General features: G+C 42.6%; 4 protein-coding genes and 1 long non-coding RNA gene across 5 annotated transcripts; all 5 read left to right on the top strand.

Moving 5' to 3' along the window:
- The first annotated feature begins 810 nt into the window (after nucleotides 1–810).
- On the top strand, nucleotides 811–2,422 carry LOC112568013. The gene is made up of 3 exons (XR_003099959.1): nucleotides 811–1,529; nucleotides 1,792–2,030; nucleotides 2,263–2,422. It is a non-coding gene; the product is annotated as an uncharacterized LOC112568013 (long non-coding RNA).
- Nucleotides 2,423–2,474: 52 nt separating this feature from the next.
- On the top strand, nucleotides 2,475–4,369 carry LOC112568497 (putative ankyrin repeat protein RF_0381). The gene has a single exon (XM_025245806.1). The coding sequence runs from the start codon at nucleotides 2,612–2,614 to the stop codon at nucleotides 4,367–4,369; it is 1,758 nt and encodes a 585-aa protein (XP_025101591.1). The 5' UTR covers nucleotides 2,475–2,611.
- Nucleotides 4,370–4,825: 456 nt separating this feature from the next.
- LOC112568496 (ankyrin repeat and death domain-containing protein 1A-like) lies at nucleotides 4,826–5,863 on the top strand. Its single transcript, XM_025245805.1, has one exon. It carries the CDS (start codon nucleotides 4,826–4,828, stop codon nucleotides 5,861–5,863), a length of 1,038 nt encoding a protein of 345 aa, XP_025101590.1.
- A 95-nt stretch (nucleotides 5,864–5,958) lies between these two features.
- Nucleotides 5,959–10,767, top strand: LOC112568495. Its single transcript, XM_025245804.1, has 2 exons — nucleotides 5,959–7,379; nucleotides 10,665–10,767. Exons 1-2 carry the CDS (start codon nucleotides 6,193–6,195, stop codon nucleotides 10,765–10,767), a joined length of 1,290 nt encoding a protein of 429 aa, XP_025101589.1. The 5' UTR covers nucleotides 5,959–6,192.
- Nucleotides 10,768–10,929: 162 nt separating this feature from the next.
- Nucleotides 10,930–24,738, top strand: LOC112568494. The gene is made up of 3 exons (XM_025245803.1): nucleotides 10,930–16,007; nucleotides 16,152–16,294; nucleotides 19,568–24,738. Exons 1-3 carry the CDS (start codon nucleotides 11,008–11,010, stop codon nucleotides 24,055–24,057), a joined length of 9,633 nt encoding a protein of 3,210 aa, XP_025101588.1. The 5' UTR covers nucleotides 10,930–11,007; the 3' UTR covers nucleotides 24,058–24,738.
- Nucleotides 24,739–25,185: the final 447 nt, after the last annotated feature.

Below are 25,185 nucleotides of genomic sequence, written 5' to 3'. Positions count from 1 at the left end.
GTTTATTTGTATTTATTTTTATTATCTAAGAGTGCATCGGTTTGCATACAGTGTGGACGTATAGCTTGTTGTTATGCTGTACTGACAGAATATTTTTAATTGGATGTTAAGAGATGATGCGTGTTAAGACCTATAGGCTATATAATTCTCTAGTTTTCAACTAACTCAATCATGCTGGACACGGAGCGAGCAGTGGGCAACACCTGGACACCATGGTTTACTTTACGACTTTGTGTGGTTAGCGTCCAGACGAGTTTCCTTCGTACCGCCCACCTGTCAGGTGTAACTCTTGGGGCCCTGTGATTAGGGTGGTGTAGATGCTAGAAGCTGTTATAGGCAATAGCTTGAGTTTTAGACAAACAGCAAAATACGACTAGTGAAAGGTGCTGAACATTTCTTTTCTACTATTTTCAGCATCAAACATGTAGTCAGTGCAGTTTTACAGTTAATGACTAGTCGGATCAGATTATCAGGACTGGACAAAGGAGCTGCAGGAAACCAGTTGACACTTGATAGTTGTCCGTAAAATGAGACAGAGAGAGAGAGAAGGATTGAAAGGACTGAAGTCGAGTAGATTCAACAGTGGATACACGTCCGTGGTCCTACAACCACGACATCATGAAAGTTTGTCAAGATAAGTCTGCATTATGTTTATACACTGTCATATAGGTGTCTATATTTTACTAACACTATTTGTCTTTTTACTCTAATTATATTTCATTATTACTTGTATCACTCTGTTGTTTGTACGAATGCAAGTGATTTAGTAGTGTTGAAAAGCTGAACAAAACATTTCATTGCGCGAGCGGATCCGTTCTCTATCTGTAGTCTTGATCATGTGACAATTGCTTAGGTCTGTAGGCGGGAAGGCAACGGGAAAAACCAGAGTGAATAAGCTTGTGTGGAAGGAGGGAATGTTACACGTGAAGCACATTCAGTTAGGTTATAATGTTCATTTGTCACAAAATAATCGTTCTGTAGGCATTGTCTCTGGACTTGTCGAATGCTTGGTGTGTTCAGTCCGTCAACGTCCTGAAGTGTTGTTCCGCTACCCCAGAGTTCGGAATAACAGTTTGGATTGTGTGTGTGTGTGTGCCAGCTACGGAGATCCTGGTGGAGTATGTGCCTAAGTGTGTAAGTGAACCTGTACGCTCGTCGTGAAGTGAGTGAGAGCGTTCCTGACGCAGAGATACGTCTGCCTTTATTTTTACGTTCGTCTCAGTGACACTGGCGGACAGTAACAGTAAGTGTTTTCAAACTTTCTATAAATTATCAGGCAGGCCATTTGTATTCTGGACCGATTTATATGGACAGGTTTGTCTACTCCTGGCAGACCTTACGGAAGGTGGGGGTCAGATGAACGTAGTCACGGGTGAGGCCAGTTCTTGTCGAATACAATCTCTTCCTGCTACACGGGACGGTGAACAACAACAACTGAGAATGTGTCCTAGATTATGAAGCGGTGTGCCACTCCTTCAAACAACAGCGACTGATGAAATCGAGACAAGAGATGAAGACGAGCAATATGTGTAAGTGTATAAGCTTTTAGTATAGTTATTAAATAACGGAGGACTTAGGGTTGATATGCCTATTATTTACATGTCTTCCAGTTTCTATTGACTGGTTGTAACGAAGTAAAAGCATCGTAGAGTGTCATGACTAGATGAATGTAGGCTTAAGCCATGTTCACAATTTAAAAAGTTATTTATGTGACATTAGGGACTTCCCCGTTGAGTAGAAATTTTCGATACTAATATTTCTACTTCCTGTTGCGAACATACATTCAACAAGAAGGGCGAGATGGACTTCAAAAGACATCAAATGTGTCAATAGACCAAAGTTCTTGAGTCCGAAATTCATCAAAATCCTCCCGACTCCTCCTTGAATGACAGGAAAGGTCATTGCTTCAAACCTAGCAAGCTTTAACATCTAGAAGTGCTTGTCATCGGACAGGGAAGCTCAGAGTTCCAATCCCTTCAGTGCACTTCACAGCTTCGAGCAGTTGTCTTTTCTGTTTGAACTCTCGAAAGGTAAGTACTCGTTTATAAACTATTTTTCTCTTTTATGTTCTGTAAATGTATTTTACATATATTTTTTTGAATATCAAAATTGAGCTATCAATTAATGAAAATTGTGTCAAATACGGCGTATCATCCTGCGTCCCTATAGCTGACCAAACACTAGACACTGTTGTAGTTGCAGTGGAAGTATTCTATTTAGTTATTTTTGATAAATTTACACTTCTGTTTTCTTCTATATCAGGAAACAAGGGGTGTCACAACATCATAAGATGGAGGATTCAGTTCAAGATCAGCAAGAACTTCAGCAGGAAGACACCATGCCACTCGAGAGCACGGCCCTGCTGAACTCAGTTGCTGAAGCTGGCAGCTGCGATGTGGTCAAAGAACTCACTTCTGATAGTGACCTCTCAGTCAAGGACAGACAGTCATTTCTTTTGCAGAAGCTGGCGACTGTTAGTGGTCTTAGTCATCAGATTATAGAAGAAATACTGAAGAAATTGTTTTCAAGCGAAGCAAGAGCACAAACACTGAAAAATAGTGCACAGACTGCTATCGTTGCAGCGGCAAACTGCGAGAACTGGGACATCCTCATGATATTCTTGATGATACCCTATACTCTCCTGAATGATGAACCAAACCTATTGTCAGTCATAGAGATGGTGGATAAAAGCCAGACACTTAGGTCAAATTGGTCTATGCATATAGATGTACTAAGCTCAGTGTGGAGACATTCAAAACAGAAGATTCTCGACAGCATAGACAAAAGAGTCCCAAACACCTTGGTACAGCTGGCAGCAGAACTCAACATGTGGTCACGTGTCTGTGATCTTCTCGTCACCAAGCCTGACCTGAACCTTCTTGACAGGGATGGTCTCTCAGTCCTGCACAGACTCATCATGTGTCCTGACAGCAGGTTTGACTCTCTTCTTCCGGTTCTTCTGGAAAATGGCGCCGACTTCAACCTGAAAACAAAGAAAGGAGAAACGGTACTTCATATAGCGGCTAAATATCAAAAGGTTGAATATGTTTCTGAGTGTGTACAACAAGTGGACACAAAGGACTGTGAAAGTTTAACGCCAAAGATTGCTAGTAAATATCACATTAAGTGTGCGAAGTCAAAACAACAGATGGTATCAAAACTTATAGATATGTGCCATGAACTCGACGATTGTGATAGTCTGGGGAACACGCCTGTCATCTTAGCTGCAGAAAACAACAACGAAGGGTTGCTGAGGCTCTTGCTGGAACATGGCGCTCGAACGGATGTTGTCGACGAAGAACAGAGGTCAGTGCTGCATGTTCTCGCTCTCAAGGGATCTTCCATGGTTTCTGATACTTACACAACCTTGATCTCTCTGTGTGTGAACAACGGTGTTCAGATGAACAGCCCAGACATAAATGGATTGACTGCACTTCACCTAGCCGTGAAGTCTCACAACTGGACGTTCATGAAATCGTTGGTTAATTTTGGAGCAGACACAGGACGACCTGATGGTGAAGGCTACAATGTTTTACACAGGCTCGCCATGACTTCAGAACAACTAGATAATGTCTGTCAACTTTTTGATCTTCTTCATCAGCGAGGGTGTGATCTGAACGCTGAGTGTCGGGCAGGTGACACCGTTTTGCACCTGGCGGCAATGATTGAAAACTTGAAACTAGTCAAGCACCTCATAGGGCTTGTTACTAGCTTGGATCGGTGTAACAAACAGGGTTTCACAATTCTACATCTTCTTGCTATATATAAGCTTCGACCTCCTGAAGATGGCCAGAGTTCACCTGATGAGGTCTGTGAGAACCATCGCACAGAGTTATTATCAGTCATTGATATCTTACTTGACAAAGGAGCAGACTTGGAGCTTCGCTGCTCGAGCGGCGATACAGCGCTTCACCTGGCGGCGAAACACAAAAACTGGACATTGTTCACACATTTGCTTCAGAAAGGAGCAAAGATTCAAGAGGATGTGACTGACAAAATCACCCTTATCGAAAGAGTTGCTGAAAGCAGCATGGCAGTCAACGAGCAACTCTACATTTTTAGCTATCTTCTTCAACACTGTGCCTTGCAAAATACACGGAATCTTCATGGTGACACGGTCCTTCAAGTTGCCGCCAAACACGAGCAATGGATGATCGTCGAGCATTTTCTCAGACACCTTGGGGGCAACGCAGACGAGAAAGACAGCGAGGGCTTCACTATTCTCGATAGAATGGCCATGAGCACAGGTAGGGTATTCAAAGAAGGGTGGTGTCAGTCCTATGTCATATATTTTATAAAACATTCGAGACCTCGGAGCAATGTAGAACTCATTCGCCTCACTGACATGGCTGCCAGAGCAGGAATGTAGACGTACTAAGCAGCTGATAGACAGTTTTTGAGGACGTCAACATGACAGATGGCGAAAGGTTCACAGTTCTTCACAGAGTAGCCCAGTTCTGTGTTACAAAACCAGCGGTTGTATTCAACGTCTTGTCGAGAAAGAGCTGATGTCGACAAGCAGTGCCCTCATGGTGACACTGCTCTCCATCTCGCGGCTAAAAACAACAACTGGCTGGCTGTCTGGCACCTTCTGGAGCATGGAGCTAGTGTCAGTGGTGTCAATAACGAAGGCTTGTCAGTTCTACACAGACTTGTTGGCCATCCACATTTACGGTGCAAACAATGCAAACAGAGTCCGGCTGCTGAGAAGCCATTATCCTTAGTCGCCGCTATTTTGTTCAAAGCTAAAAATGATTTGGTTAATCAGAAAGATTCTCAGTTTAATACCCCACTACATCTTGCTTTCAAATATGGACACTGGGACATGGTGACAGAGCTGTTGGCTAGAGGAGCATGCCTGAGCGAACGAGATTCCGAAGGATGTACTGTCCTGCACATTCTCGCCAAGCGAGATAACTCTAACTATAAAGAAACTGTTAAATTCCGGGATAACGAAATTCCAAACTCCGAGGCAACTAAAAGCGAAGGCAGGAACTCAGGGGATGAGTGTGTGGCTTGTTGCATCGACACTGAAAGAGGAGTTCGATTTAATTTTTTCTTTTCCATACTCGCAAAACAAAATATTACTCATCTTGACATGTGCGACATAGTAGTGGATCACACAAAGATCACAGACAGCTGTGATAACTATTGCAACACAGCACTGATTCTGTCGGCAAAATACAATAACTGGGACATCACAGAGCGACTTGTCATCAAAGGAGCAAACACGCGCATTCTGGATTGTAATGGACTGTCTGTCCTACATATTCTTGCTTCTGTAAAACCTGAAAGCGACAATGTTTTTTTCTGTGAAAATATGCACAAGAAACTCCTGGAGCTCTTGGTCTCATCTGGAGCTGACGTCAGCGCACGCGACCCAGAAGGCAACACGCCGATACAAGTGGCTGCGAAGCACGGAAACATGGACATGGTGGAGCGGCTCTTAGAGTTTCTAGACAACGTCAACGAGACTGACAGCGAGGGCTTCACCTTGTTGTCGAGAGTCGCTCAGTCCTCGTCTCCCAGATGTGAGCACATCGCCAGGCAGCTGGTGAGGAAAGGTGCTGACGTCAACAGGACGTCATCAGAAGGCAAGTCACCGCTAGCACTGTCGATGATAGCAAGTAACTGGCCCGTAACATCAGTATTGCTGAATGTCACTTCTAGTAACAATAGTAATACTGCATTCAAAGAGTACCATTTAAATTTGCATCAGCTTGTAGAAGAGGAGTGTCCATTAAATATTATTTTACATTTCTACACAAACAACCACCGTACTGCAGACACGTCTGAATGGAAAAATCAGTCTTACAGCTTGCAATCACAAAGAGAAGATGGGACTTGGTGGAACGATTCCTAGCCTGAAGGTGAGTTCACTGACTTTGAAGCGCTAACAGGAAGCTGGGCTTTTCATGTTCTAGCAGAATGTGCTTCACATGCCTACGATACAGAGCTTATTATCTTCGGTCTCATGCCGAGCGACAAACTTAACATCAACTTGCGTGATGACAATGGCAACACACCTCTTCATATCCTGGCCAATTCAAAGAGTTGGAAGTGCATCAAACCATTTGTCGAGCATGGAGCAGACGTGAACATGCCTGACAGCGATGGGTGGACTGTACTTCATAAACTAGCCATCGGTAGCAGTCGTGGTGATCTGTCTCCTTTTGTAGACACATTAGTGGAATGCGGTGCGATATAAACATGGCTGGACCGGAAAATAAGACAGCTGTGATGTTAGCACTAGAGAAAAGGAACTGGTCTGTTTTTTGGCAACTCATACAGTTAGGAGCCTGTTACGACTGGGCTGAAGCTGATCAATTTTTACTTCTGAAAAAACTGTACCTTTTTCCCAAAAGAAATGTTCAATGTGAAAAACTGTGCGGAATCATTAATTTCCTTGCACACCCAGGTTTAAATTTATCTCCTGGTGTCCCAAGTGTACTTCAATCGCAGCAGTCTTCTGAGAATGGCTTCACATCTTCTGAGTCGACAGAAGCCAAAGGACAGTGTGGATCGGATAATCTCGAAAGACTACAGAGTTCTTTTGAAAAGTGTGTGAGGTGTTCTAATTGGACAGTGGCAAATGTGATTCTTGAATCTGGACCCGACATTGACATTAAGAGGCCGATAAGTGGAAGACCACTGATCCACGTCCTGGTTTCTTTGTACGAGGAGGACGATCACGAGGCCTGGCTGTCTTTCCTGACTGTTCTACTTCGCCGTGGACTTGACATCAGCAGTCGAGATGATGGCGGTAGAACAGTGTTGATGAAACACACAGTTTTGTCGAGCTTTAGAGAGTTGAACACGAACCCAAAAGCACTTTGCAGAGTCTTGCTGGAGAAAGGAGTCAACCCATCGATGGTGGACGACTCTGGAAATTCCCTTCTCACAAAGATCATGAAGTTGTTCAAGACAAGTATTTTTACCATAGCCAAGTCGCTTTTCGAGGTTGGGCTGTTATCCTGCAAAACACAGTTTGAAGGTGGTGGGTCTCATACACTCTTTATTTCGAAGCTGATTGAAGCGGTGCTTGATGTGAAACCGGCTGTTGTCAAGATTCTTTTTGAATGTGGCGCCATATCCAACCGTGATATGTTCTTACTAAGCGAAGAATATAGCGTGGTCATGTCACAAGAATTAGACGAAGATTTGGATGATTCAGAAATGGATGACTTGTACCAGATTCTCCAGCAAGCAGCTACTCAGGTTCAATCTCTGCAATCTTTGTGTCGTATCGCAGTGTCGTGTTCCCTACCACTGGGTGTGAATAGACGAGACACGGTTCGGGACTTTCCACCTCATTTGAAGGAATATCTGCTTTTCTTTAACGAGTTTTCAGATCTTGATCGTTGCTCAGAAATCGAAGAGTGGGATCCAAAGATCGTTTACTTCATAGATGACATCGATAATCCTTTTTCTGATGATGATGATGATGATGATGACGACGACGATGAGCATGATGATGACGATGATGATGATGATGAGCATGATGATGACGATGAGCATGATGATAATGATGATGATGACGATAATGATGATGAGCATTATGATGATGATGAACAAATTATTGACATTGAAGATGACTATAACTGGTTTTTTTGAAGAAGAGGTGAATATTTTACTAAAACAAAAGCGTCATTCAGAGGTTACTTTAAAGCTGAGTATGATGTATCGACATTGGAAACACCGTGTGGTTGTAACTGCTCATGATATAAAGCTATCTGCTAGGCCATCTTGACCACTTACCTCTCTTTCTAACTTTATTGAAAAAGACAGGTTTGTATTTTATTTCCAATTTTATTTATCAATATTGAATAATGTAACCTGTGTAAGAAAACAGTACGATGTCAATATAAGAAGATATCATTTCACAAAGAACAGCCTTTCAGATGTGGGCATTTCGCTTGATTTGTGTCTTAATGTATTGTCCAGCTGTTTTCTAAGTGCCGTGCGCAAACAGGACAAGGGGACCGCGCATGTGCGGGGCTTAGGTTATAGAATTCTTTCACTGCAAACATTTAATGACATGGTAAAAAGCATCCTGAGTCAAAGAAGAGTCTGACCACGAACTTTATATACAAAGTCGCTGTCACAGTTTCCTGCTCTTGCAGAAGTAATAATTTTAGACAGTGGGAAACAAAGCAAAACGAAAACAAAATGTCTGTGTCTGACTTTTCCAACTGGTGGATGATGGGAAAGGGGGCTGGTGGGGGCGGATGGGACCACATGCCTGCCTCAACTTTCTTTCTTCTAGCCTGAGTCGGAAGAAGTTCATCATTTATTCATAAGAAACACTGCAGCTAAGTTCAGGGACAACAACACTGACCTTAGGGCTGAGTACAGCGGTGACACTACTGGAAATTAAGATTTGACGACCTCTAGTTTTGTACTTATTGTTGTGACTTATGGTCGTGAATATTTCAATTTATTATAGTAATTATTATATTTTCGGTTCAATTGGTGTGTTACGCTTTATTTTTAAGAAATTCCAGTGTTTGTTTATTTTGATTGATTTTTAGAATAAATATTATCTAAGAGCGCATCTTTTTGCATTCAGTGTGGACTTGTTGTTATGCTGTATTGACAGAATATTTTAAATTGGATGTTAAGAGATGATGCGTGTTAAGACCTATAGGCTATATAATTCTATAATTTTCAACTAACTCAATCAGGCCGGACACGGAGCGAGCAGTGGGCAGCACCTGGACACCATGGTTTACTTTACGACTTTGTGTTGTTAGCGTCCAGACGAGTTTCCTTCGTACCACCCGCCCACCTGTCAGGTGTAACTCTTGGGACGAGACGGGGCCCTGTGATTAGGATGGAGTAGATGCTAGAAGCTGTTATAGGCAATAGCTTGAGTTATAGACAAACAGCAAAATACGACTAGTGAAAGGTGCTGCACATTTCTTTTCTACTATTTTTAGCATCAAACATGTAGTCAGTGCGGTTTTACAGTCAATGACTAGTCGGATCAAATTATCAGGACTGGACAAAGGAGCTGCAGGAAGCCAGGTGACACTTGATAGTTGTCCGTAAAATGAGACAGAGAGAGAGAAGGATTGAAAAGACTGAAGTCGAGTAGATTCAACAGTGGATACACGTCCGTGGTCCTACAACCACGACATCATGAGAGTTTGTCAAGATAAGTCTGCATTATGTTTATACACTGTCATATAGCTGTGTATATTTTACTAACACGATTTGTCATTTTACTCTAATTATATTTCATTATTACTTGTATTACTCTGTTGTTTGTACGAATGCAAGTGATTTAGTAGTGTTGAAAAGCTGAACAAAACATTTCATTGCGCGAGCGGATCCGTTCTCTATCTCTAGTCTTGATCATGTGACAATTGCCTAGTCTGTAGGCGGGAAGGCAACGGGAAAAACCAGAGTGAATAAGCTTGTGTGGAAGGAGGGAATGTTACACGTGAAGCACATTCAGTTAGGTTATAATGTTCATTTGTCACAAAATAATCGTTCTGTAGGCATTGTCTCTGGACTTGTCGAATGCTTGGTGTGTTCAGTCCGTCAACGTCCTGAAGTGTTGTTCCGCTACCCCAGAGTTCGGAATAACAGTTTGGATTGTGTGTGTGTGCCAGCTACGGAGATCCTGGTGGAGTATGTGCCTAAGTGTGTAAGTGAACCTGTACGCTCGTCGTGAAGTGAGTGAGAGCGTTCCTGACGCAGAGATACGTCTGCCTTTTTTTTTACGTTCGTTGAAGGGACATTGGCTGACAGTAACAGTAAGTGTTTTCAAACTTTCTATAAATTATCAGGCAAGCCATTTGTATTCTGGACCGATTTATATGGACAGGTTTGTCTACTCCTGGCAGACCTTACGGAAGGTGGGGGTCAGATGAACGTAGTCACGGGTGAGGCAATCGAGCCATGAGATGAAGACGAGCAATATGTGTAAGTGTATAAGCTTTTAGTATAGTTATTAAATAACGGAGGACTTAGGGTTGATATGCCTATTAGTTACATATCTTCCAGTTTCTATTGACTGGTTGTAACGAAGTAAAAGCATAGTAGATTGTCATGACTAGATGAATGTAGGCTTAAGCCATGTTGTTCACAATTTAAAAAGTTATTTATGTGACATTAGGGACTTCCCCGTTGAGTAGAAATTTTCGATACTAATATTTCTACTTCCTGTTGCGAACATACATTCAACAAGAAGGGCGAGATTGACTTCAAAAGACATCAAATGTGTCAATAGACCAAAGTTCTTGAGTCCGAAATTCATCAAAATCCTCCCGACTCCTCCTTGAATGACAGGAAAGGTCATTGCTTCAAACCTAGCAAGCTTTAACATCTAGAAGTGCTTCTCATCGGACAGGGAAGCTCAGAGTTCCAATCCCTTCAGTGCACTTCACAGCTTCGAGCAGTTGTCTTTTCTGTTTGAACTCTCGAAAGGTAAGTACTCGTTTATAAACTATTTTCTCTTTTATGTTCTGTAAATGTATTTTACATATATTTTATGAATATCAAAATTGAGCTATCAATTAATGAAATTGTGTCAAATACGGGCGTATCATCCTGCGTCCCTATAGCTGACCAAACACTAGACACTGTTGTAGTTGCAGTGGAAGTATTCTATTTAGTTATTTTTGATAAATTTACACTTCTGTTTTCTTCTATATCAGGAAACAAGGGGTGTCACAACATCATAAGATGGAGGATTCAGTTCAAGATCAGCAAGAACTTCAGCAGGAAGACACCATGCCACTCGAGAGCACGCCCTGCTGAACTCAGTTGCTGAGCTGGCAGCTGCGATGTGGTCAAAGAACTCACTTCTGATGTGACCTCTCAGTCAAGGACAGACAGTCATTTCTTTGCAGAAGCTGGCGACTGTTAGTGTCTTAGTCATCAGATTATAGAAGAAATACTGAAAAATTGTTTTCAAGCGAAGCAAGAGCACAAACACTGAAAAATAGTGCACAGACTGCTATCGTTGCAGCGGCAAACTGCGAGAATTGGGACATCCTCATGATATTCTTGATGATACCCTATACTCTCCTGGATGATGAACCAAACCTATTGTCAGTCATAGAGATGGTGGATAAAAGCGAAACACTTAGGTCAAAGTGGTGTATGCATATAGATGTACTAAGCTCAGTGTGGAGACATTCAAAACAGAAGATTCTCGACAGTACAGACAAAAGAGTCCCAAACACCTTGGTACAGCTGGCAGCAGAACTCAACATGTGGTCACGTGTCTGTGATCTTTTCGTCACCAAGCCTGACCTGAACCTTCTTGACAGGGATGGTCTCTCAGTCCTGCACAGACTCATCATGTGTCCTGACAGCAGGTTTGACTCTCTTCTTCCGGTTCTTCTGGAAAATGGCGCCGACTTCAACCTGAAAACAAAGAAAGGAGAAACGGTACTTCATATAGCGGCTAAATATCAAAAGGTTGAATATGTTTCTGAGTGTGTACAACAAGTGGACACAAAGGACTGTGAACGTTTAACGCCAAAGATTGTTAGTACATATCACATTAAGTGTGCGAAGTCAAAACAACAGATGGTATCAAAACTTATAGATATGTGCCATGAACTCGATGATTGTGATCATCTGGGGAACACGCCTGTCATCTTAGCTGCAGAGAACAACAACGAAGGGTTGCTGAGGCTCTTGCTGGAACATGGCGCTCGAACGGATCTTGTCGACGAAGAACAGAGGTCAGTGCTGCATGTTCTCGCTCTCAAGGGATCTTCCATGGTTTTTGATACTTGCACAACCTTGATCTCTCTGTGTGTGAACAACGGTGTTCAGATGAACAACTTAGACATAAATGGATTGACTGCACTTCACCTAGCCGTGAAGTCTCACAACTGGACGTTCATGAAATCGTTGGTTAATTTTGGAGCAGACACAGGACGACCTGATGGTGAAGGCTACAATGTTTTACACAGGCTCGCCATGACTTCAGCAGAACAACTAGATAATGTCTGTCAACTTTTTGATCTTCTTCATCAGCGAGGGTGTGATCTGAACGCTGAGTGTCGGGCAGGTAACACCGTTTTGCACCTGGCGGCAATGACTGAAAACTTGAAACTAGTCAAGCACCTTACAGAGTTTGGTACTCGCTTGGATCGGTGTAACAGACAGGGTTTCACAATTCTACATCTTCTTGCTATATATAAGCTTCGACCTCCTCAAGATGGCCGGAGTTCACCTGATGAGGTCTGTGAGAAGCATTGCACAGAGTTATTATCAGTCATTGATATCTTACTTGACAAAGGAGTAGACTTGGAGCTTCGCTCCTCGAGTGGCGACACAGCGCTTCACCTGGCGGCGAAAGACCACAACTGGACAGTGTTCACACATTTGCTTCAGAAAGGAGCAAAGATTCAAGAGGATGTGACTGACAAAATCACCCTTATCGAAAGAGTTGCTGAAAGCAGCATGGCAGTCAATGAGCAACTCTACATTTTTAGCTATCTTATTCGACACTGTGCCTTGCAAAATACACGAAATCTTCATGGTGACACGGTCCTGCAAGTTGCCGCCAAACACGAGCAATGGATGATCGTCGAGCATTTTCTCAGACACCTGGGGGGCAACGCAGACGAGAAAGACAGCGAGGGATTCACTATTCTCGATAGAATGGCCATGAGTACAGGTAGGGTATTCAAAGAAGGGTGGTGTCAATCCTATGTCATATATTTTATAAAACGTTCGAGACCTCGGAGCAGTGTAGAACTCATTCGTCTCACTGATATGGCTGCCAGAGCAGGGAATGTAGACGTACTAAGGCAGCTGATAGACAGTCTTGAGGACGTCAACATGACAGATGGCGAGGGGTTCACAGTTCTTCACAGAGTAGCCCAGTTCTGTGTTACAAAACCAGCGGTTGTAATTCAACGTCTTGTCGAGAAAGGAGCTGATGTCGACAAGCAGTGCCCTCATGGTGACACTGCTCTCCATCTCGCGGCTAAAAACAACAACTGGCTGGCTGTCTGGCACCTTCTGGAGCATGGAGCTAGTGTCAGTGGTCTCGATAACGAAGGCTTGTCAGTTCTACACAGACTTGTAGGCCATCCACATTTACGGTGCAAACAATGCAAACAGAGTCCGGCTGCTGAGAAGCCATTATCCTTAGCCGCCGCTATTTTGTCCAAAGCTAAAAAGGATTTGGTTAATCAGAAAGATTCTCAGTTTAATACCCCACTACATCTTGCTTTCAAATATGGACACTGGGACATGGTGACAGAGCTGTTGGGTAGAGGAGCATGCCTGAGCGAACGAGATTCCGAAGGATGTACTGTCCTGCACATTCTCGCCAAGCGTGATAACTCCAACTATAAAGAAACTGTTAAACTCCAGGATAACGAAACTCCAAACTCCGAGGCAACTAAAAGCGAAGGCAGGAACTCAGGGGATGAGTGTGTGGCTTGTTGCATCGACACTGAAAGAGGAGTTCGATTTAATTTTTTCTTTTCCATACTCGCAAAACAAAATATTACTCATCTTGACATGTGCGACATAGTAGTGGATCACACAAAGATCACAGACAGGTGTGATAACTATGGCAACACAGCACTGATTCTGTCGGCAAAATACAATAACTGGGACATCACAGAGCGACTTGTCATCAAAGGAGCAAACACGCGCATTCTGGATTGTAATGGACTGTCTGTCCTACATATTCTTGCTTCTGTAAAACCTGAAAGTAACAATGTTTTTTTCTGTGAAAATATGCACAAGACACTCCTGGAGCGCTTGGTCTCATCTGGAGCTGACGTCAGCGCACGCGACCCAGAAGGCAACACGCCGATACAAGTGGCTGCGAAGCACGGGAACATGGACATGGTGGAGCGGCTCTTGGAGTTTCAACACAACGTCAACGAGACTGACAGCGAGGGCTTCACCTTGTTGTCGAGAATCGCTCAGAGCTTGTCTCCCAGATGTAAGGACATCGCCAGGCGACTGTTGGAGAAAGGTGCTGACGTCAACAGGACGTCATCAGAAGGCAAGTCACCGTTAGCACTGTCGATGATAGCAAGTAACTGGACCGTAGCATCGGTATTGCTGAATTTCATTTCTAGTAAAAATATTAATACTGCATTCAAGGAGTATCATTTAAATTTGCATCATCTTCTAGAAGAGGAGTGTCCATCAAATCTTATTTTACTTTTCTACAAAAACACCACCGTACTGCAGACACGTCTGAATGGAAAATCAGTCTTACAGCTTGCAATCACAAAGAGAAGATGGGACCTGGTGGTACGATTCCTAGCTAAAGGTGAGTTCACTGACTTTGAAGCGCTGGCAGGAAGCTGGGTTTTTCATGTTCTAGCAGAATGTGCCTCACATACCTACGATAAAAAGCTTATCCTCAGTCTCATGCCGAGCGATAAACTTAACATCAACTTGCGTGATGACAATGGCAACACGCCTCTTCATATCCTGGCCAATTCAAACAAATGGAAGTGGATCAAACGATTTGTTGAGCATGGAGCAGACGTGAACATGCCTGACAGCGATGGGTGGACTGTACTTCATAAACTAGCCATCAGTAGCTATTGGGATGATCTGTCTCCTTTTGTAGACACATTAGTGGAATGCGGTGCCGATATACTCACGGCTGGACCGGGAAATAAGACAGCTGTGATGTTAGCACTAGAGAAAAGGAACTGGTCTGTTTTTTGGCAACTCATACAGTTAGGAGCCTGTTACGACTGGGCTCAAGCTGATAAATTTTTACTTCTGAAAAAACTGTACCTTTTTCCCAAAAGAAATGTTCAATGTGAAAAACTGTGCGGAATCATTAATTTCCTTGCACACTCATGTTTAAATTTATCTCCTGCTGTCCCAAGTGTACTTCAATCACAAAAATGTTTTGAGAAATGCTTCAGATCTTCTGAGTCGACAGCAGCCAAACGACAGTGTGGATCGGATAATCTCGAAAGATTACAGAGTTGTTTTGAAAAATGTGTGAGGTGTTCTAATTGGACAGTGGCAAATCTGCTTCTTGAATCTGGACCCGACATCGACATTAAGAGGCTGATAGGTGGAAGACCACTGATACATGTACTGGTTTCTTTGTACAAGGAGCACGATCACGAGACCTGGCTGTCTTTGCTGACTGCTCTGCTTCGCCGTGGACTGGATATCAGCAGTCGAGATGATTGCGGTAGAACAGTGTTGATGAAACACAGAGTTTTGTCGAGCTTTACAGAGTTGAAGACGAACCCAAAAGCACTTTGCAGAGTCTTGCTGGAGAAGGGAGTCAATCCTTCGGTGGTGGACAATATGGGAAATTCTTCTCTTATACACATCCTGAAGTATTGTCAAATGAGAGAAATGAACGATAGAAATGTTTTGAGAATAGTCAAAGGGTGTCTAGAGGTCGGTCTGCTGTCTTGTAGGCCCCAGATTGAGGGCGGTGTACCTCATTTACTTTACATTGAACAGCTGAAGTATGCGATCAGCGAAATGGAACCACCTGTTCTCAAAATCCTGATTGAATGTGGCGCCTTGTCCAACTCCGTTCTGTTTGTACTCAACACAGAATATCAAGTGGAAAACATGCAGGACTCAGAAAGTGATACAGACGATTCGGAGGCAGAAGATGTCCAAGAGATTATAAAGCGGGCGGCCTCTTCTCAGCCCCGATCTCTGGAATATTTGTGTCGTCTCGCTGTATCTCGTTCTCTACCGTACAGAGTGACCAGAAGTGACCTTGTCAAACCCCTCTTAATTCCGACTGTTTTAAAAGACTACCTGTCATTCAGTGATGAGCTGTCAAACCTTCACTCCGACACAGAAGACGAGGAATGGGATTCATGGTTCTTTGATTCAGACGAGTTTGACACAGATGATGGTATTTTTGAAGAAGATGATGACGGTGATGACGATGATAACGATGATGACGACGACGACGACGACGACGACGACGACGACGAGGAGGTGGAGGTAACGAAAGAAGAGTCTGAAGAAGAAAATGGAAATATAGTGCCGGATGAGACTGACAATGAATAGCAAGAAAGTAATGATAATGGTCGTGAAGAAGTTAACTAGCACCAAGGGGAGGGCGTAACAGATTTCATGTATCATAAAGTATGCTGATATTTGCAAAGTTGCTTAAGACATCTGTCTGTTCTAGTGATATTTAATTTTTTCAGCCATATCAAAAATGTCATTCTTTTTCGCTGCCATTATCAGTTCAAACTGTTTAGAGAGAGCCTCAAGAGAGCCTTAAAGACATTTTTGTCTGCTCTAACTCTTGCAATGACTTCATTCTTGTTGTACTCAAGGGTTGTCAATGGTTAGTGTGTGTGTCCAGTCGATATAGATAAATGGAGTAGTTTCAAGTTCCCGTTTTCCATTTAATAAATAATTTAAAATGAATTTTGCTTTTCTTTTGTATATAAATACCCGAAGGCTGTCTCGTGTTTGAAAGGTTTTTTAAAAAGTGAAACTGAAGAGTTGTGACCCCAGTTTAGAATAAAACCTCTTGGTCTACGTGTCTCTCTCTCTCTCTCAATCTGTTTCTTGCAAACCGACTTCAAAAGAGCATTGTGTGTAATATTATCGGTATGCGTCCTCCTCTTCTTGAATAATAACTTATTCCGCGATTGGTGGTCGAATTGACTGCTGGCTGTGGTCGAGTCGACATTTGATCAACTAGCAGACGACAAAGGGATGTAACTCGCAGCCGGCGTGTTACCATAGACGCGCGAGTTCTCAAAAGTAAAAAGAGATTTTTGAAAATGAATATTATTTTCTCTCTCTAATTTTTTTCTGTAAAACACTAAAGAGGGAAAATAAATTTCAGCAATTGTACAAGTGTGGGGCCGTCTCCCCGTTGTAGGTGGTGGTCGTCGTGAGCACATCTCACCTGCCCTGTGTTTATGTACTCATCCCATTTACCATCGTTAGACCAGGGAAAAGACAATACCCAACCCCGCCAAGAGTGTGGGTCTTTGTCACAAAAGGGCTGATAAAAAGCTAACCGAATTAGTATTTACTGTTTCTTACAATGAAAGTTTTGCTAACCAGATTTTTTTTTCGGTGAGACACTTGAAAGAGAAGCAATAGGAACCATGCGTGCAATGCATGTATTACAGTTCATGCTAATCATTAGTCAGGAAACAAGTTACACCGTAAGGCTATCCAAGAATTAAAGGCAATTCTATCTTCTCTAGGAGAAATATATTGAAACAATGCTAAGGTGGAAACTGTGTCCTTAGTTTTAAATATATGATTTAATTACACATGTTCGAAAGCACCAAGAGGAGAGGGGTGTATTGCCATGTTTTGTGTTTTTCTTTTTAACCGAGGTAGAATCGTTCTGGATGGTAAAGATAATAAAAACATGCATGCATATGACTAAAACAACAAAACTGAAATAACATACACAGTCATGTACTAATTCTGCAGCCAGAGCAAGATCGTATGTGAACTACCGCGATTCACTTCACGCTCTTCTGTCAGGACAAGGAACATGCTCATAGCTTTTATTTAAACTCTTAAGATAATGGAGGTATGCAGCCACACCTGTTGCACCTGTGACGGTTAAAACGGAAGTACAGCAACGGAAAATACGCCTTTCCGATAAATGCCCAGTCATCTGGGTCGACAGTTCAATTTGTAAATGGTCGTGTGTGTGCTCTCCCTAAGGTGATGATACATCGTCACTGTCGATGTTATGGTGATGAGATGCTGCTCCTTTATTCAACGTGCTAACGTGGATAGGTAGATAATAGTGGTAAGTGCAGTTCTCCCTTTTACTGACACGGTGCGAGCACACAATGGAAAGTCCGGTCTGTTAATTGTTATAGTCACTCTGTGCAGGCATGAAGAAAGTCCTGTCTTTTTAATTGTTTTTACAAGTCTTTGAGATTGAGCATCTACTTACTGTCTTTCTCGTTGACTCATGACTTACGATATATATATACAAATTCAATGATGCTACATTAATGAGTAGATACGTAGAACTTCGACCCGGAAGTGTAACTAAAGCGTAAATGACAGCATGGAAAGCAACAATTTCAGACGATATGGCAGATAATATGTAGGTATTGTGTCAGGTAATATTTAGATATGGGTCAGGGATTAAGCAGAGAAGACTCGCTTAGCACAGTTTTAGCTAGCCTTTGATTTTTCGTTTTCGTTACAGATTTACCCTTGACATAATCGGAAATTCAGCAAAGCCTGGCCTGAGCCCCAAGACAGATATTCTGTTATCAGACTGAATTGCAAGATAACGGTCTTTGAGAGTGAAGAAGTCTTTACTTGTGCAGAATCAATTACTTAGTCGTGATTGCTCATGATAAGTCACATCGTTCACAGGTTTCCGACTTGGTTACACAGAAAATTATTAAATAACGGCTCTTGAGAGGACCTTTACCTGCACAGGAACAACTATGACTAGAAATAGAAGGAGTTGAGACTAGAAAGTTGACTGTTCATGACTAGTTACCTTCATGACTGGAGCTCAGTACCGACATCAGCTCCTCACGTCAGACATTCTAGGGAGCTGGTATCCTTCAAGCATTCTCGTCGTGGGTGGATGTGTCGTACTTATTTACATTAGAGGTGAATCTAATCATGGTGTGATATTGAGTTCACTGCAACTTCATTCATGGAAAACTGCACTTCGAGGCCAAGTACAAGGTCAGTTCTTAATTGTTTGTTAGTGTCTTAAAGATTATTCACCTTGTCATGGTAGAAATTACTACAATGTATTTATTTGTTGATAACCTGAACTGAATGTCTGCTGCCATTTTCTATATATAATTAGTTGGTCTATAAGCGGCTTGCTATACACTTTGATGTACTCTAGAAGTTCCGCATGGAAGCCCACAATTTTGCATTAACAGCAGGATAGACTCTGGTTAAATGATTACAATCAAATATTTTCTCTTTTCAGTTTTGAGAAGAACAGAATATAACTCCCCTTGTCGTTCTAGTGATTGACACAGATAAGAACGTCACAGAACATCATGGAACTCTCATCACAAGGAGTTCAAAAGGCCGATGATGATATACTTCCGGAAAGCACAGTGTTGCTGAATTCAACAGTCGAGGCTGGAAACTGGGAGTTAGTAAAGGACCTTCTGTCAAACGGTGACAACAATGCTAGTGATGCCAAGAATTCTTTGTTACTACAGAAACTGGCGTCTGCGAAGTGCATTAGTCTTCTGATTGTTAGAAATATACTGAGAAAATTATTTGAAGATGAAGCAGATTCCCAGCCATTGAAACATATCGCTGAAGGTGTAATAGTTGATGCTGCAAAGAATGATAGCTGGGAGATGCTGATAGTTTTTCTATCGGAGATAAAAACTGTACTGGAGAATGAGAACAACGTGCTATTTATAGTACAAGCAATGGCCGCTAGTCAGACACTCAGAACACAAAAATACTTACATATGGACGTTTTAAGAGCGTTGTGGATAAATTCAAAACAAAAGATTGTCGAATGTAGAGATAAACGAGTCCAGAATACCTTAGTACAGCTGGCAGCAGAACTCAACATGTGGTCACGTGTCTGTGACCTTCTAGTTTCTAAACTGGATCTGAACCTCCTTGACAGAGATGTCTCTCAGTCCTACACACAGGCTCGTCATGTGTCCTGACAGCAGGTTCGACTCTCTTCTTCCAGTTCTTCTGGAAAATGGCGCCGATGTTACCCTCAAGACCTGTAAGGGAGATACAACACTGCACCTAGCTGCTACACATCAAAATACTGTGCGTGACAGAAACGACAAGATGGAGTGCACAGACATAAAATCAAAGATAATGAATGAATATCACACCAAACGGGCAGAAGCTAAACTCCAGGCGCTGACATTGCTGCTTACATCTGCTAAAACACTAGATGACTGTGACAGTAAAGGAAACACGGCTGCGATTCTGGCCGCAAAGAACAGGAACTGGGAATTCTTCAAACTGCTGCTGGAACATGGCGCACGTGCTGATGTTGTGGGCGAGTGTCAGAGATCCTTGCTGCATGTTCTTGTTCTGACAGGATCCTCCATGGATCCCGTGACATATAAAACTCTTGTCACATTGTGTGTCAGCAGTGGGGCTATAATCAACGCTAGAGATGCTGACGGATGCACGGCCATGCACCTTGCTGCGTGTTCTAACAAGTGGACTTTGTTTCGAATTCTAGCAGATCTCGGAGCAGACACGAGGCTTACAGATGCTGATGGTTATAACGTGTTACACAGACTGGCCATGACCTCAAGCGAACAGGCAGAAAACGTCTGCCAGCTTTTTCATTTTCTACATCAACAAGGTGCAGATCTGAATGCTCAATGCTCTGCAGGTAACACTGTTTTGCACCTGGCTTCAGTTTCTAACAATGTGGCCCTCGTCAAATGTCTCATCCATCTTGGCGCTAGTATACACGATCTTAGCAGTGAGGGCTACGCAGTTCTACATCTTCTTGCAGTAACTCAAAATCAGTCAACCGGCAAAGCTACGGGGTCCGATGTGTTATCTGTCATTGATCTCCTTCTACAGAAGGGAGCGGACCGAGAGATTCGTTGTTCTAGTGGCGACACGGCGCTCCAACTGGCAGCGAGACATCACAACTGGACAGTGGTCAAACACTTGCTTCGGCGAGGAGCCATGATCCACGAGGTTGACAGCGAAGGAGTCACCTTTATGGAAAGATTTATTCAGAGCAGCACGGAGTGCACCGAGGAACAATCCATTTTCCTTCTTCAACATTCTGCAGTCACAAATGCACGGAGTCGCCATGGTGATTCAGTTCTGCAACTTGCCGCCAAACACGAGAAATGGACCGTCGCTGATCACATTCTGAGACACAAGGGAGGCGATCAGAACGAGAGAGACAGCGAGGGCTTCACTCTTCTTCAAAGAATAGCCATTACCCTCGGCAAAACATTTCCAGGATGGCTGTCCTCGTATGTTATGCATGCTTTGGTTACATCGGACATCTTGAGAAATTATGAACTAAGATTTCTTGTCCAGATGGCTGACAGAGCACATACTGTCGAGGTTTTATATCTGCTCTTGAATATTTTCAGTGACGTTAACATGACAGATTGGGAGGGATTTACACTGTTGCACAGAGTAACCCAGTTCATTGTCCCAAACACTGTTGCTATAATAAGATGTCTTGTGGAAAGAGGAGCCTATTTAGAAAGGCCTTGTCCTAATGGCAACACCGCTGTTCATCTCGCAGCTAAGAGCAACAATTGGCTGGCTGTCCACCAACTCCTGCAGTGCGGCGCTAGTGCGACTGCTCTTGACAGTGAAGGCTACTCAGTTCTACACAGACTTCTACAGCAACCGAATATAAGATGTAACCAGTGCAGACAAGGCCCTGTTGTTAAAAAGCCTGTCGCTCTACTGGTTCTCCTGTTGTATAGAGGTGCCTTGAGTAATCAGAGAGATCCCAATGGCAACACCCCACTTCATCTAGCAGTCAAGCATGAACACTGGGACATGGCAATAGAACTGTTGGCTAGAGGAGCCTTGTTGGTGGAAAGAGACTTGAAAGGACATACTATCATGCACGTTCTTGCCAGTCGTCATCAAGAGGATGTGAACAGTCCTGTGAGCTTAGCATCACAAGTGCAGACTATAAATAGCGATGTCGACAGAACAATGTCTAGAGAGACCTGTGTGACTTGCAGCATAGGCGATGATCAAGAAGGAACATTTAATTTTTTCTCTTCTGACCTTATGAAAAAGAACTTTAATCATCTTGACATGTGTGGCCTTTTCGTCGCCCACAAAAAGCTGATTGATGCTCTCGATCCTCAGGGTAATACCGCGCTGATGTTATCGGCGAATCACAACAACTGGGATGTCACACAACAGCTTCTAATCCAGGGTGCGAAGCCTGACTTATTAAATAAAGACGGTTTGACTTTGTTGCACATTTTAGCTTCTGTTAATTCTTCGTCCGAGAACATCTTGAGCAAGGACATACGAAAGGACATTTTAGAACGTATCATCACCTATGGAGTTGTCGTCAGGGCACGTGACCCAGAAGGCAACACGCCGATACAAGTGGCTGCGAAGCACGGGAACATGGACATGGTGGAGCGGCTCTTGGAGTTTCAACACAACGTCAACGAGACTGACAGCGAGGGCTTCACCTTGTTGTCGAGAGTCGCTCACACCTCGTCTCCCAGATGTGAGCACATCGCCATACGTCTGCTAGAGAAAGGCGCGGACGTCAACATAACATGTTCTGATGGCAAGACACCGATAACACTGTCAGTTACGTCCAGGAACTGGAGCTTTTTATCGTCGGTGTGTTTTTTTTCTAGGAGAAATATAAGTAATATTTCTAAGCAGGATCCTCTAGTTCTACATCATCTTCTTGAAAGCTGCAATGATGATGAAGATAATGAAGATCTGTTACGTTGCATTATACTACGCGAAGATGACATAATCACTCGGAAAAGTGAGAATGGAATGTCGGCTATACAACTTGCATTCAAGGAGACATGCTGGACAGCTATTCCAAATTTTCTTGAATATGGAGCAGAAACCGACCCAGAGCCTTTGCTGGGAGAATCCGTATTCCATGGCTTAGTCGAGTGTGTGCTCTGCTTGGAACCAGAAGAATTAATTGACGTAGACTTTATTTCAAATATGATGCCGACACAAATATTGAATATTAATTTACGCAACGATGATGGAGACACTCCTTTGAACGCTTTGTCAAGGTTCAGGCGGTGGGAGTGTGTTAAACTGCTTCTTGAGCATGGAGCGGATGTCAGTTTGCCTGACAGTGATGGTTGGACATTATTTCATAGACTAGCAATGGCAGATGAATGGTATGGATCTGAAGTCTGTCCTTCTCTGTTTTTGGCTGCTCTCGCTGAAAAGGGTTCAGACATAAACGTAACTGGACCAAATGGAAAGACACCTATAATGATAGCACTAGAGGAAAAGCACTGGCCTATTTTTTGGCACCTGGTACAGCTAGGAGCTAAATTAGACTGGGGTAGATGTGATGAACACTTGATCCTTGAAAACATATTTCGCCTTCCAACAAGACACATTCAGGAAGAAAAACTTACTCCAGTTGCAAGGATCCTGATAAAAGACTGCTCAAAACCAATGTATACTGAAACTAGCAATTGCTTTTGCGTTGTACAGCGGTCCTTTGAAAGATGCATACTGTTTTCCAAGTGGGCAACTGCCAAGATATTGCTTGAATGCGGTGCTGATGTTAACATCAAAAGGCTGCTGGATGGCAAAACGCAATTACTTCACACCATGGCTTCTCTCTACCGCAAGGAAGACCACCGCATATGGATATCCCTTCTAGATGACCTGCTTTCTCGTGGACTTGACATCAACTGTCGCAACAGCAAAGGGAAAACAATATTGATGAAAAGAAATGTCATACACAGCCTCGTTGAGTCGAATGAGACCGTAGGTGTATTGTTTAAAACACTTCTAGAAAAGGGGTGCAATCCTCTGTTAGTTGACAACATGGGAAATAGTTTTCTTTTTAATGCTTTGGACTTTGGTGATACATCAAGCATACTTACCTCCCTCATCCAGCTTGGAGTGATTTTTCACCTGCCTCGGCTTGGTTTGCAGCAACCATGCTTGTCGTTAATGTCGCCAATGAAAAAAGCGATCAAGAAAGGAAATATTTCTGTTCTAAAGATCCTGATTGAATGCGGCACCAGTCCCTACTCAGAACTGTTCTCTCTCAATACTGAATACCACAATGAAAATGCGGTGGTTATAGTCACTAATCCACAGGTACAACAAATGTCTCAAGTTCTCGATGAGGCGACCACTCAGCCCAGATCTCTGGAATCCCTGTGTCGTCTCACGGTGTCTCGTTGCTTACCGTACAGCCTGAACAGAAAAGACATGGTGATGTCCCTCCCCATTCCCCCTGTGCTCAAAGACTATCTGATGTTCCCTGAGGTCTTGTCTCAAGCTGTGAGCAGGGAAGGGGAGGAGCGGAGAAATGTGTGGGCGTCACGCTTCAGTGATCTCTATTTTTCTTCAGATGACGATGTACCACCTGGGTATTACTACAATTCAGACTCATATGATGACTGGGAATAATGCTTGGGTATTTTTGAGGTTTCTTAAAAAATTCTGTAAATTTTGACGAAGCAGCAAACCTTTCGACGAATAATGTGTTTGACTCTGTTACTTGATATGGATGGTCATTACACTGTGGATAAGGTGGTGGATGTCATTGGTTGACAGTGTGGTGAACATTAGAGTGGACACAAGGTTTCATATCATTTCATGACAATTGTTATATCTAAAGCACCGCAACGAAGCGCAGGTCAAAATGTTCCACACAAACGGCACATTTTCATATTTCCTATTTTGTAATGATAATGTTCATACTTCAGTGTTACCAGATGTCGTCCATTTCTGGTTGTTACATGAAAATATTCATACTTTGATATTACACAAAAATTTCATACTTTCTTGTTATACGATCATGTTCATATTAAATGTTAAATGCCAGTTTGTATGTCTGGTTCTATACAATATTGTTCCTCCAGTAATATTTTACGAGCTTGCTCTTATACAATAATGTTCATAATTTAACATGACAATTCTTACAAGTTGCTGCCTCATAATAATTTAATAATTGCCCACCGCTGATATGTGATTTAGTTTTTTACTAATGAGAGACCTTCTCTATCCGTAGATAGTTTAAGTTTTTGTGAGCTCATGATACTTTTCTTGAACACTTGTTGTTTCTGCGGCTCAGACAAAGGCACCTGATAAAAGCACATCAAACACCCTTGTTCTCTGCATTTGGTGTTGTGAGTGAATTTGTCATTTGGTTTGATCTCAGATGGACTAGAAGTGAAGTGAATCAGTTGAGACATTATGTGGGTTTGAAAGGTACTAAGCAGAAATTTTAGATTGTATGTTGTTTTGACAAAGCCAGTTACCAATTGTCTTATTTGAAGCAACACATTAGTACTGGACAACAAATTAGTGGAAAAAAGACAGCATGCCCACTTGTCTTAGAAGTCAGTGCAAGAAACTCAGAGCAGGATACCCTGGATAGTGAAGTTTGAAAAGAAGAAACAGATTCTTGTTTTACTGCGTACGATGAATGTTTTCTTAAATTAAACAGAAAGTTAAGGAATCTCATCCTCAACATCTAGAGATTATGCTGACTTTTTTATGTATGGATGTATATTACACTTTAACATAGCAATA

Source organism: Pomacea canaliculata, linkage group LG7 (genome assembly GCF_003073045.1).
Source record: "Pomacea canaliculata isolate SZHN2017 linkage group LG7, ASM307304v1, whole genome shotgun sequence".
Lineage (NCBI taxonomy): Eukaryota > Metazoa > Mollusca > Gastropoda > Architaenioglossa > Ampullariidae > Pomacea > Pomacea canaliculata.
The sequence above is the reverse complement of the archived record's forward strand: the minus strand, read 5'-3'. Positions and strand labels throughout refer to the sequence as shown.

Coding starts and splice junctions, on each gene's coding strand:
- LOC112568497 (XM_025245806.1), top strand. CDS start 2,612: ATGATATTCTTGATGATACCCTATACTCTCCTGAATGATGAACCAAAC.
- LOC112568496 (XM_025245805.1), top strand. CDS start 4,826: ATGGTGACAGAGCTGTTGGCTAGAGGAGCATGCCTGAGCGAACGAGAT.
- LOC112568495 (XM_025245804.1), top strand. CDS start 6,193: ATGCGGTGCGATATAAACATGGCTGGACCGGAAAATAAGACAGCTGTG. Junction 7,380..10,664: donor CGTTGCTCAGAAATCGAAGA/GTGGGATCCAAA, acceptor CTTCTATATCAG/GAAACAAGGGGTGTCACAAC.
- LOC112568494 (XM_025245803.1), top strand. CDS start 11,008: ATGATATTCTTGATGATACCCTATACTCTCCTGGATGATGAACCAAAC. Junction 16,008..16,151: donor GATGAGACTGACAATGAATA/GCAAGAAAGTAA, acceptor TAATTTTTTCAG/CCATATCAAAAATGTCATTC. Junction 16,295..19,567: donor GTACTCAAGGGTTGTCAATG/GTTAGTGTGTGT, acceptor CCTCCTTGACAG/AGATGTCTCTCAGTCCTACA.